This window comes from Sus scrofa, chromosome 3 (genome assembly GCF_000003025.6).
Source record: "Sus scrofa isolate TJ Tabasco breed Duroc chromosome 3, Sscrofa11.1, whole genome shotgun sequence".
NCBI lineage: Eukaryota > Metazoa > Chordata > Mammalia > Artiodactyla > Suidae > Sus > Sus scrofa.
The window spans coordinates 17227968-17241178 of record NC_010445.4 but is presented as its reverse complement, the minus strand read 5'-3'; the positions used below and the strand labels follow the sequence as shown (position 1 = coordinate 17241178).

The 13211-nt window shown below is 47.3% G+C and overlaps 1 protein-coding gene and 1 long non-coding RNA gene across 8 annotated transcripts in view; one reads left to right on the top strand and one right to left on the bottom strand.

Moving 5' to 3' along the window:
• Positions 1–13211, bottom strand: part of LOC110259903 — a 53657-nt gene that overhangs the window by 15079 nt on the left and 25367 nt on the right. The window lies entirely within an intron of this gene.
• ITGAM (integrin subunit alpha M) overlaps positions 1–13211 on the top strand; it is a 55416-nt gene that overhangs the window by 30956 nt on the left and 11249 nt on the right. For all 6 annotated transcript variants that reach the window (XM_021086383.1, XM_021086382.1, XM_021086381.1 and 3 more), the window contains 7 exons: positions 199–272; positions 1714–1843; positions 2140–2282; positions 7696–7836; positions 7927–8136; positions 12115–12245; positions 12347–12510. In XM_021086383.1, the coding sequence (XP_020942042.1) occupies positions 199–272; positions 1714–1843; positions 2140–2282; positions 7696–7836; positions 7927–8136; positions 12115–12245; positions 12347–12510 (993 nt within the window). The remainder of the gene's footprint in view (positions 1–198; positions 273–1713; positions 1844–2139; positions 2283–7695; positions 7837–7926; positions 8137–12114; positions 12246–12346; positions 12511–13211) is intronic.

The window sequence follows — 13211 nt, the reverse complement described above, 5'->3', positions numbered from 1 at the left end:
TGTGCTCTACATGTGAAACTAACATAACATTGTCAACTAACTATACTTCAGTGAAGAAAAGAGTATAACAGAGGAAATGTGAAAAGAGGGGGGGCGCATAGGGCACTCATCTGAGCCTCCCTTTATCTGGCTGTCACAGCATTTGAGTTTTCAGAGCCTGTTCTAGGCTCCTCTGGTAGAATGTGCATCTCCTAACAGGTACACAGACAGGAAGTACCAGCTCCTTTGAGTATGAGATGTCTCAGGAAGGCTTCAGTGCAGCCATCACCTCTGTAAGTGGTCTTTTGTTAAATTGGGGTGGGAGGCAAGGCAGAGCGGGAGAAGAGGGGCAAGGGTTTGGGGGTTCTTCTCTGTGATGGATACTCATTGGGAGGTACCTCTCTTTTTCTTTTTCCTTTTTTTTTTTTCTTTTTAGGGCTGCACCTGCAGTATTTGAAAGTTCCCAGGCTAGGGGTTGAATCAGAGCTGCAACTGCCAGCCTACACCACAGCCACAGCAACTCAGGATCTGAGCTGTGTCTGTGACCTACACCACAGCTCATGGCAATGCCCGATCCTTAACCTAGTGAGCAAGGCCCAGAATTGAACCCACATCCTCGTGGATCCTAGTCGGGCTCATTAGCTGCTGAGCCAGGAAGGGAACTCCTTTAATCAGGTTTTTTGAAGAAACCTTTTGAGTTGTATGAATTCTTTATATATATATATATATATATATTTTTTTTTTTTGTCTTTTGTCTTTTTGTTGTTGTTGTTGTTGTTGTTGCTATTTCTTGGGCCGCTCCCGTGGCATATGGAGGTTCCCAGGCTAGGGGTCGAATCGGAGCTGTAGCCACCGGCCTACGCCAGAGCCACAGCAATGGGGGATCCGAGCCACGTCTGCAACCTACACCACAGCTCACGGCAACGCCAGATCGTTAACCCACTGAGCAAGGGCAGGGACCGAACCCGCAACCTCATGGTTCCTAGTCTGATTCGTTAACCACTGCGCCACGACGGGAACTCCTATATATTTTTAATATTAACCCCTTTAATAGATGTGCAAATATTTTCTCCTGCTCTATGGGTGAACTTTTCATTTTGTTGATGGTTTTCTTTGCTATGCAGAAGCTTTTTAGTTTGACGTAGCCCCACTGCTCTTTTGTTTTTGGTGTTAAATCCAAAAAAAATCACTGCCAAGACCAATGTGAAGGAGATTACTACCTATGTTTAATTCTTAGAGTTTTATGGTTTCAGGTCTTAGGTTCAAATCTTGAATCCTTTTTGAATTGATTTTTGTGAGTAGAGTAATAGAGTGATGCTGTTTCTTTCTTTTGCATGTGGCTAATTTTCTCAATAATATTTATCAAAGAGATTGTCCTTTCCCCATTGTATATTATTTGTGCTTTTGTTTTAAATTAATTTACCATATACACGTGGGTTTATTTCTGGGCTCTTTCTTCTGTTCCATTGATTGATGTATCTGTTTTGATGCCATGCCGTACTGTTTCGATTAGTATAGTTTTGCAATATAGTTTGAAACCAGGAAGTGCGATGCCTCCAGCTTTGCTCTTCTTTCGCAGACGTGCTGTGGTCATTTGAGATCTTTTGTGGTTCCATATACATTTTAGGATTGGGTGTTCTGTGAAACAATTTCTGGGGAAAATGCCATTCAGATTTCCACAGGCAGTGCCCTGAAGCTCTAGATTGCTCCACCTTATTCTGCCCTCTCTTCCAGAATGGTCCCTTGCTGGGCGCTGTGGGGAGCTTTGACTGGGCTGGCGGAGCCTTTCTGCATATGCCAAAGGACAGAGTCATTTTCATCAACACCACTAGGGTGGATTCAGACATGAACGATGCTTACTTGGGTAAGTAGAGAGGGCACTGTTACTCTAAGACGGGGCTCAGGATATGGCATAATTCAGCTAGCGGCAGATGTCCTTGGATCTTCCCTAGGCTCTTGGGATAAGGTTTAAAGACACAAATTCCCAAACTTCATTTAAATTCTGTCAACAAAGAGGACTGCAGTGCCGAGTTCAGTTACCCCAGCCTCCCGAGCATGGGGCTGCCCCCGTCGCCCCTGCTCAAGGGATAGACCTGCTTGGTGGGGGACAGGGTCGGTCTCCGAGGGAAAGCCCTTCTCTTCTTCATTCGTCATCCTCAGGTTATGCTGTCGAAGTCATCTTGCGGAACCAGGCGCAAAGCCTGGTCCTGGGGGCGCCTCGATATCAGCACACTGGCCTGGTGGTGATGTTCAAACAGAATTCAGGTGCCTGGGAGAAAAATGCCGACATCAAGGGCAGCCAGGTGAGTGCGGAGAGTGTGGGTTGTGGGTGTGCCCACAGAGGCCCCTGGGGGCTGAGAGATTCCAGGGTGGGCATCCCCAGGTGCCAAGGGTGGCAGAGTTTTGTAAAGCCGACTTCAGAAGGCTTTGAGCTGGAGAGTCACGGGACCAGCTTTGCACTGGAGAATGCTGTGTCCTCACGTTGCTGATACCAATAAATAACAACGCTTGACGTGTACAGAGCTCTCTGCAAGTCTGCCTGTACGCAGAGCTGGTATTTGACCAGTCCATAGCCAGTATAGCCGTAGTCGTTATTACATTATTGAAATAATTCTCTATCTGCCAATAAATAGCTCCTTCCCCGAGACATCCCCCCACCCCCTGCACTCTGGCCCCTTCCCCAGGATCCAGCAACTGTGATATCAGGCAGGGAACCTCAGGAGACTGCTAGGACCCTCTCCTGCTAAGCCCCTGGTCGGTGCCCAAGTGGTCCCAGTCGTTCAATATCTTGACCATCATCCCTGCAAAGGCAGGGTGGTTGCATCTCACGTGAGGCATCTGCTATGGTGTGTGAGGCCAAAACCACAGGGGGGACAGCTGGCCCCTGAGGTGGACAGCTCCTCCCTCCCAGATATTGTCCCTGCACATTACAACCCAGGCTGCTAAATCCTTAACCTGGGACAGTCTGCGTGTTACGAGAGCAAAGGGGAGGGGAACTCACACAAAGGCATCAGGGAGGGCTTCCTGGAGGCAGTGACAGTTTAAGTAGCCCTAGAGAAATGAAGAGCGGGAGGAAAAAAAAGGGCCAGAGGAAGGAGAGAGCATGAGACAAGTTCAGGGTGTGTGTGAAGGGGGGCGGGGGCGGTATGGGAGAAAGCACTGGGAAAAAGGGGAGCAAACAGATTCTTCTCAAATCTGTCCACTTCCTCCATGTCTGCTGCCATCAGCTGGGTCCACACCATGAGCATCTTTGCCATGGACCTAGCAGTAGCCTCTTTGCTGGTCTAAGTCCCATGTTGCCTCTCTCTGATCCCTAGTGGGAAGGTGAACTTTCTAGGTGAGAAACCGTTTGTATTGGTCTTCAGTGTAGGACCCTTCGTTGGCTATTACACCAGTATCAAATAATGGCTTTTAAAAATCCTCAACAAAGTATGAGCACATTGGCTGCGGCAGTCTGTAAAAAGGATAATATATCAGGACCAAGTGTGGTTTATCCCAGGAACGCAGGGCTTGTTCAACAGTGTTGTAGCGATTGGAGTTCCCGTTGTGGCTCAGGGGTTAACCAACCCGACTAGTATCCATGAGGATGTGGGTTTTGATCCCTGGCCTTGCTCAGGGGGTTAAGGATCCAGCGTGGCCGTGAGTTGTGGTGTCCGTCCCGGACATGGCTCGGATCTGTTATTGCTGTGGCTGTGGTGTAGGCTGGCACCTGTAGCTCTGATTTGACCTCTAGCTTGGGAGCCTCCATATGTTGTGGGTGTGGCCCCAAAAAAGACAAAGAAACCCCAAAAAACAAAACCCAACAATGTTGCAGCAATGGACAAGTTGATGCTAAAGTTCATAGGCAAATGGAAAAGACCTGGAATAGCCAAAATAATCTTGAAAAAGAAGAATTAGGTTGGAGTATTCATACGTCGTAATTTTGAAACTTGCTACAAAGTGACAGTAATTAAGACAGGGTGGTACCAGTATAAGGACAGAACTGTAGATCTGAGGGTCCAGAAAAAACCCCATCTATGTTCAGGTGATTTTCAACAAAGGTACCAAGTTCATTCATTAAGGAAAAAGAATCTTTTCAACAAAGGTACTGGGTCAACTGGATGTCCACATGCAAGAGAATAAATTTGGACCCATACTTCACAGTATATGGAAATTAATAACAAATGGATCAAAGACCTAAACTAAAGCTATAAGCCTCTTAGAGGGATTCACTTAGATTGGCAATGCTTTCTTAGGTATTGATGCCACAAGCCAAGCAGCCAATGATGAAATAGATAAACCGGACTTTATTAAATTAAAAACTTTTGAGCATCAAAGGACACTGTCAACAAAAGAAAAGAATGGGAGAAACTACTTACAAATCATATATCTAATAAAGATCTGGTATTTAGAATATATAATCTTACAGCTCAACGGTAAAAAGACAAATAACCTCGTTTAAAAATGGGCAAAGGATTTGAATAGATATTTCTCCAAATAAGATAAGCAAATGACCAATAGGCATATGGAAAGATGGTCAACATTAGTAGTCCTTAGGGAAATGTGAATCAAACCATAATAGAGATACCACTAGAATGGTTTTTTTTGTGTGCGTGCTTTTTAGGGCCCCCCTCTGGCATATGGAGGGTCTCAGGCTAGGGGTTGAATCGGAGCTGTAGCCACAGCCACAGCAACACAGGATCCGAGCCGCATCTGCGACCCACACCACAGCTAATGGCAATTCTTGGTCCTTAACCCACTGAGCGAGGCCAGGGATCGAACCCGCATCCTCATGGTTACTAGTAGGATTCGTTTCTGCTGTGCCTCAACAGGAACTCCTAGAATGGCCTTTTTTTTTTTTTTTTTTTTGTCTTTTTTCCTTTCCTAGGGCTGCTCCTGCGGCATATGGAGATTCCCAGGCTAGGGATCGAATCGGAGCTGTAGCCACCGGCCTACGCCAGAGCCACAGCAACGCGGGATCCGAGCTGTGTCTGCAACCTACACCACAGCTCACGGTGACGCCGGATTGTTAACCCACTGAGCAAGGCCAGGGATCGAACCCGCAACCTCATGGTTCCTAGTCGGATTCATTAACCACTGCGCCATGACGGGAATTCCTCCTAGGATGGCTATTTAAAGAAGAAGAAAACGAAAGAAAAATAACAAATGTTGGTGAAGATGTGGAAAAATTGGAACCCTCATGCATTGCTGTTGGGAATGTAAAATAATACAGCCCTTTTGGAACATAGTTTGGCAGTTCCTCAAAAAGTTAAATATAATTGACCCCGTGACCCTGAAATTTCACTCCTAGGTATATCCTCTTTCCCAGAATAAAAATAGGTGTTCAAGCAAAAACTTAGACATGAATGTCCATCGCAGTATTCTCCATAAGAGTCAAAAGGTAGAGAAAACCTAAATGTCCATAAACTTACAAATAGATAAACAAAATCGGGTATATCCACACAGTGGAATACTATTTAGCCTTAAAAAGCATGAAGTGTTGGGAGTTCCCGTCATGGCTCAGTGTTAACAAACCCGACTAGTAGCCATGAGGACACAGGTTCAATCCTGGCTCACTCAGAGGGTTGAGGATCCAGTGTTGCCGTGAGCTGTGGTGTAGGTCACAGATCTGGCTCGGATCTGGTGTTGCTGGTGGCTGTGGTGTAGGCCAGCAGCAACAGCTCCAATTAGACAAAACCCTAGCCTGGGAACCTCCATGTGCCGCGGGTGCAGCCCTAAAAAGACAAAAGACAAAAAAAAAAAAAAAAAACCCCACAGTGAGATAACACTGCCACCTATTGGTATGTGTAACATGAAAAGGAAATAAGCTGGCAATATCAAGTACTGGCAAGGATGTGTAGCAAGTGAAACTCCCATACATTGCTGACAGAATGGAAAATGGCATGCACGCTTTGGAAAACAGGTTGTCAGTATCTTATACAGTTCAATGTGGAGTTCCCTGGTGGCTCAGTGGGTTAAGGACCTGGCATCACCTCAGTAGTTCTGGTTCAATCAAGTTCAATCCCTGGCCTCGTTCAGTGGGTGAAGGATCTGGCATTGCCGTGAGCTGTGGTGTAGGTCACAGATGTGGCTCAGATCTCTCATTGCTGTGGCTGGGGCTGGGGTGTAGGCCAGCAGCTGAAGCTCTGATTCGACCCCTAGCCTGGAACCTCCATATGCCACAGGTGCAGCCCTAAAAAGACAAAAAAAAAAAAAAAAATTCTTGGAGTATGTTGATTTCCAATGTTGTTTGTGTTAGTTTCAGGCAGACAGCAAAGTGAATCAGTTATACATATATATCTATCCATTCTTTTTCAGATTCTTTTCTCATATAGGTTCTGAATCTTGGTATCATGGTAGTTATGTGACTTTGTGTGTTTATCAAAACCCATAAAACTACTAAAAAGGCTGAATTTATTGTATGTAAATTAGACCCCAATAAACTTGACCTAAAAATGAAAAAAAATCTTATTGACTTTAGGATGAAGCTTAAATGCCTTTATTTATTTATTTTTTTGTCTTTTTAGGGCCGCATCTGTGGCATATGGACGTTCCCAGGCTAGGGGTTGAATCGGAGCTGTAGCTGCTGGCCACAGCCACAGGCACAGCAACGTGGGATCTGCAGCCTGCACCGACGAAGCTCACGGCAACGCCCGATCCTTAATGCTGAAAGAGGCCAAGGATTGAACCTGTGTTGTTGTGGATACTAGCTGGGTTCGTTATCCCTGAGCCAAGACGGGAACTCCTTGGTGCCTTTATGAGACTATCAGAGGGCCTCCCTCGATGGCGTGTGGGGCACAAGTCAGATTGTAGTGAGTCATGTCTTGGTGTCCTCTGCACTTTTCCTTTGCAGAACTTGCCCTGCACGTTTGGAATTTCCGTATGCATCTCCCTTTTACCTTTTACTATTGCCCCCCCTTTCACCTTGCTGCACCAAGAGCCCTGGGAAGCACTGTCTCGCTTCCCAGCCTTATGCTCGGCAAATAGCAAACCGTTGTTTGTTGGATGAATGAAGGAAGGACTAAATGGGTGAATCCTTTGGACGAATTCTACATATTGACATGTTTTGGGGAACATACGTTAAAAATTCTTTAAATAGTAGGCATCTTGCTTTTGGGGGACCACACCCATGGCATATGGAGGTTCCTCAGGCTAGGGGTTGAATCAGAGCTATAGCCACCAGCCTACACCACAACCACAGCAACGCCAGATCCAAGCTGTGTCTGTGACCTACACCACAGCTCACGGCAACGCCGGATCTCTAACCCACTGAGCGAGGCTAGGGATCAAACCTGCGTCCTCATGGATCCTAATCAGATTCGTTTTCGTTGAGCCACGAGGGGAACTCCGCAATAGTTATTTTTTAATCCGGGTGGTTGGTTCCTTGTTAGCCAGGCTGCCAAAGTTGATTTCCTGCCCCTCCCTGCAAGTCCTCAATAGATTGAAAGGATATCCTGTCTGGCCTTCCAGGCTTTTCTGTCTGTATTTTCAAAGCCAGCATCTTCATTCTCTAAATCATCTCCCTGGAGCAGCAGCATTTGGGGTAAATCCTCACCCGTCAACTCTCTAATATGTTCCGCTAACTGGCAGTATATTCAAACGAGGAATTATCGTGAAACATATCGAGGGTTACGGCCCCTCCAAAGGGCTTTCCTGGGCAGCATGATTTTTCTTCATAGGGAGAAAAATCTGCTTTAGGTGGAAAGAGGTTTGTGATCCCGGCCTTATCTCTTCCAGATCGGCTCCTACTTTGGGGCCTCTCTCTGCTCCGTGGACGTGAACAGAGATGGCAGCTCCGACCTGGTCCTCATCGGGGCCCCCCATTACTATGAGCAGACCCGGGGGGGCCAGGTGTCTGTGTGTCCCTTGCCCCAGGGGGTGAGTGGCTGCTGAGCCCCGGGCTGGGTGGGGTCTGGGTGTGGGGGGGCGTTGCCTGGCTTGGGGCCTGACCCTGGTTTCGTCCTGCAGAGGGCTAAGTGGCAGTGCCGGGTCATTCTCCGCGGGGAGCAAGGCCACCCCTGGAGCCGCTTTGGGGCAGCCCTGACAGCGCTGGGGGATGTGAATGGGGACAAGCTGACGGACGTGGCCATTGGGGCCCCGGGGGAGCAGGACAACCGGGGTGCTGTCTACCTGTTTCACGGAACCTCGGAGCTGGGCATCAGCCCCTCCCACAGCCAGGTGAGGCCTGGTCCCTGTCCCTGTCCCAACAGTAGCCTCTTTGCAAATTTGTCCCTTTCTCTTTTATTTTCGTCTTTTTACGGCCAAACATGAAGCATATGGAAGTTGTCCGCCTTGGGGTCAAATTTTTGGAGCTGCAGCTGCCAGCCTGTGCCACAGCCACAGCCACACCAAATCCAAGCTGCATCTGCCGTCTACACTGCAGTTTGTGGCAGTGCCGGATCCCTAACCCACTGAGAAGGCCGGGGATCGAACCCACATCCTCACGGACACTATGTCCAGCTGAGCCACAATGGGAACTCCAAACTGTCCCTTTCTAGTTCAACGGTTAGTTACTTCTGCTGGGTCAGTTGGTCAGTTCTCCCAGTAATCCTTTTCAGAACCTTCGAAAACAACACCCACTTCACAGAAAAAAAATCATTCTTACCATTTAGAGGAGGTGCATGGGGCCATTGTTACCCCCCGCCCCCCCGCTTTTTTTTGTCCTTTCCAGGGCCGCACCCAAGGCATGTGGAGGTTCCCAGGCTAGGGATCTAATGGGAGCTGTAGCCCCCGGCCCACACCAGGGCCACAGCAACACGGGATCCAAGCTGAGTCTTTGACCTACACCACAGCTCACGGCAACGCCAGATCCCTAGTCACTCCCATTTTACAGATGGGAAGATGAAGGCTCAGTGGTGAGCTGGAAGTTTTGGGAAGTAGACGTTCCTTGCTTCTCAATCTCAGTCTTGGTAGGATGACCAATAGAGCCGGTTGGCTCAGGTCTTGCCCCGGTTTTAGCCCTGAAAATCTATCAGCTCAGGAAGCCCCTGTGGTTGGTCACCCTCCCAGGACTGCAAGCTTCATGCGCTTGTGACTTGGCAGTCACATGGACCCCCTCAGAAGGGTGCGTGCGTGTTTGATTCAGGCTCTGCTCTGGCCACCTTGAAATTCTTTTTTTTTTTTGTCTTTTTGCCATTTCTAGGGCAGGTGCATGGCAGGTGCACAGCATATGGAGGTTCCCAGGCTAGGGGTCGAATTGGAGCTGTAGCCACTGGCCTACGCCAGAGCCACAGCAACACAGGATCTGAAGTGCGTCTGCAACCTACACCACAGCTCACGGCAATGACGGATCCCCGACCCACTGAGTGGGTCCAGGGATTGAACCCACTTCCTTATGGATACTAGTTGGGTTTGTTACTGCTGAGCCACAACGGGAACTCCTTTCACACACTCCTCAGTTGCAGCCAGAGCTAAGCACCACTGCCTGTGTACTTCCTCTGTGTCACGGAGCCTCTTTCCACAATTGAGTGAATATTAAAATTATGCCTCATGTCATTGGCACCTCTTGTTCTCTGTATCATGAGGTTTGAAGGCTCTGATTTTACTTTATTGTTCTTTAAGAGCTTTACAGGCTTGTACAAATTGGAGCTGTATTTTATAAATACAAACTCATAAATATAAATACAAAAAAAATATAAACAGTGGAAGCTCTCGTTCCTTCCCCTTTGCTGCAACAGAACTCACCCTAGAAAGCCAAACAAGGGTCAGGGGAGGAGCCATGAACCTGGCCACCGCCCCCCACCCCCCATACATCACATCCACTCACACCCACACACCCACTCACACCCCACCTCCATCCCCCTCCTCCACACCAGACTTTGGAATTAATTTGGAAATAATAATAATAATAATAATAGGAGTTCCTGTTGTGGCTTAGCGGAAATGAATCTGACTAGCATCCATGAGGACGCAGGTTTGATCCCTGGCCTCGCTCAGTGGGGTAAGGATCTGGTGCTGCCGTGAGCTGTGGTGTAGGTTGCAGGCATGACTCCAATCTGGTGTTGCTGTGGCTCTGGTGTAGGTCAGTGGATACAGCTCCAATTCAACCCCTAGCCTGAGAACCTCTATATGCTGCAGGTGTGGCCCTCAAAAGACAAAAAGTAAAATACTACTACGACGACTACTAATAAATTTGGAAATAATTTGGAACAAATGCAAAAAAGGATCATGCAGTCTCATTGTTCTACTGTTTGCATGCTTTACCTGCTCTTTTCCTATGACTGGGGCTACAGGTGGCCAGTGTTTGAACCAAAAAGGGGCTGTAGCTATCCCAACTACCATAGTACATAATTTTAAAATTCTGTTGGCTTCCTCCCCACAGAATATGGTAATTTTTTCTCCAAAAATTTGCAGTATAATATATGCACAGTAAACATAAGTCTTAAGTGATGACTTTTCATGCCTGTGAACCGAAGTCGGTACCACCCAGATTCAGATCTAGCACACTGCCAGCATCCCCCGCTTCCCCTTTTTCTTTTCTTTTTTAAATTACTTAATGAATTTCATTACATTTGTAGGTATACTGCAATCATCACAACCAAATATTACAGCATTTCCACCCCAAACCCTCAGTGTCTCTTTCTTTTCAGTAGACAAAAATCACTTTAAAAATTGAATAAAATATATATGACCTAAAACTTACCACCTTAGCCATTTTTAAGTGTACACTACAGTGGCATTAAGTACATAAAAAAATCACTTAAAATTTTTCTTTCTTTTTTTTTTGTCTTTTTAGGGCCGCACCTGCAGCATATGGAGGTTCCCAGGTGAGGGGTCTAATTGGAGCTGTAGCCACCAGCCTACACCACAGCTGCAGCAACGTGGGATCTGAGCCACATCTGCAAACTACACCACAGCTCATGGCAACGCCGGATCCTTAACCCACTGAGCAAGGCCAGGGATTAAACCTGCAACCTCATGGCTCCTACTTGGATTCGTTAACCACTGAGCCACAACGGGAACTCCAAAAAATTTCTTAATTTATTTGGCTGTTATTCTTTCCACGCTACTCTTACACATAGATTAGAGTCAAAATCATTCCTACTGGATCATTCTGAAAAGCAACAATTTCCACACCCATACCATGATTTCTTCTTCTTTTTTTTTTTTCTTAGGGCTGCACCCACAGCATATGGAGATTCCCAGGCTAGTGGTCCAGTCAGAGCTACAGCTGCTGGCCTTCACCACAGCCACAGCAATTTGAGATCTGAGCCACATCTGCGACCTACACCACAGCTCACGGCAACACCAGATCCTTAACCCACTGAGTGAGGCCAGGGATTGAACTGGCAACCTCATGGTTCCTAGTTGGATTTGTTTCTGTTGCACCACGACAGGAACTCCCCATGATTTCTTCTTGATTTGCCCTCCTCTTGAAGAAACCACTTTTAGCTCTTTCAACGATTCTGCATACTTCCCAAGGATATGATTCTTTTGCCGCATCTTGATTTTGTTTTTGCAGTGACTTCCTGCCATGGGAGGTGAGGACCAAGCTCTCTTTCAGATCCCTCTTGCCACAGATTCGCCTGCCTTCCATCCCACCCCACTCCCATTCCTTACATTTATTTATTTATTTTCGTTCCTTTTCTAGGGCCACTTCCCACGGCACATGGAGGTTCCCAGGCTAGGGGTCCAATCGGAGCTGTTGCCACCGGCCTACGCCAGAGCCACAGCAATGCGAGATCCACGCCGCATCTGTGACCTACACCACAGCTCACGGCAACGCCGCATCCTTAACCCACTGAGCAAGGCCAGGGGTCGAACCTGCAACCTCATGGTTCCTAGTCGGATTCGTTAACCACTGCGCCACGACGGGAACTCCCCCATTCCTTACATTTATGTGAGAATTTACTTAGCTTGACATTCGGTGTTCCCATTATCCTGAGATTCAACTGAGGCAAATAGCATACCATGCCACTTCTTTCCTGTGAAACGTTTTGTTTTCCCTGGAAAACTCACGTAACTAATGGAAACTTTGGGTATCATCTCAAGCGTATGATCGAAAGCTGAATAGTTACCCTAATTCCTTGAGACGTTGTGGGAGATGAGACCTGAGTGGAACCCAGACAATCTCTCCTTGAGTCACCCCAGGAGATTGAGTTACACTCTTTTTTGTTTTTTCCTACCCCTTTCTCCCCTCCTCTTTTCTCCCCTCAGCGGATTGCAGGCTCCCAGCTCTCCCCAAGGCTCCAGTATTTTGGGCAGTCCCTGAGCGGGGGCCAGGACCTCACGATGGATGGACTGATGGACTTGGCTGTAGGGGCCCAAGGCCATGTGTTCCTGCTCAGGTGAGACTCTCTTTCAGAGCGAGCCAGGTATCTTCTTTCTAAGGAGTGGTTTGGCTGTCTGAAGGCCCTGGATGGCCCTCTGGTGTCTGCCCCCCCCCCAGGTCCCAGCCTGTGCTGAGAGTTGAGGCATCGATGGTGTTCAAACCCAGGGAAGTGGCGAGGAATGTGTATGAGTGTCGTCAACAGGCGGCGAAAACCCAGATTGCTGGCGAGGTCCAAGTCTGCCTCCAAGTTCGCAAGAGCACATGGGACCGGCTGAGAGAAGGTGAGGCAGGCTGGGTAAGTCTCAAGAGGTCAAAATGACAGGGCATGTTGATGAGGGGCCCCAAGCAAAGTTCTCACAGGCTCCAACAGCCTTCTTCAAGTGTGGGTGCAGTGAACAGATGGCACTCTTTACACTCTCAGTTCTCCAGAGAACTAAGGGCCCCACCCCTGCGAACTAACCAGCTTTAAAAAAAATTTTTTTAAATTATAGTTGATTTACAATGTGCCGTCAATTTCTACTGTACGGCAAAGTGACCCAGTTATATATTTATATATATATACATATATACATACATATATATATATATACACACACACACACACATACATACATACACACACATACATTTTTTTCACATGATCCTCCATCATGTTCCAACACAAGTGATCAGATATAGTTCCTTGGGCTATACAGCAGAGTGTTTTTTTTGTTGTTGTTCTTTTTAACTGAGAGATAACTCATTTAAAGGGGAGGTTGAGTTGATGAAGCTAAACACAAAGTCACAATGTAGTCAAATATTCATTTTATCACAACTAACTTGCCTTCCTCTCTTCTCTCCTCTGTTCTCAAAGAGTGGCATTGTGCTTGGGATGGGGAAGAGTAATGGTGGTACTAGAGAGAAACAGGGAGGGAATGAAATTAGGTTTCTAGGGAGTTCTCATCGTGGCACAGTGGAAACGCATCTGACTAGGAACCATGAG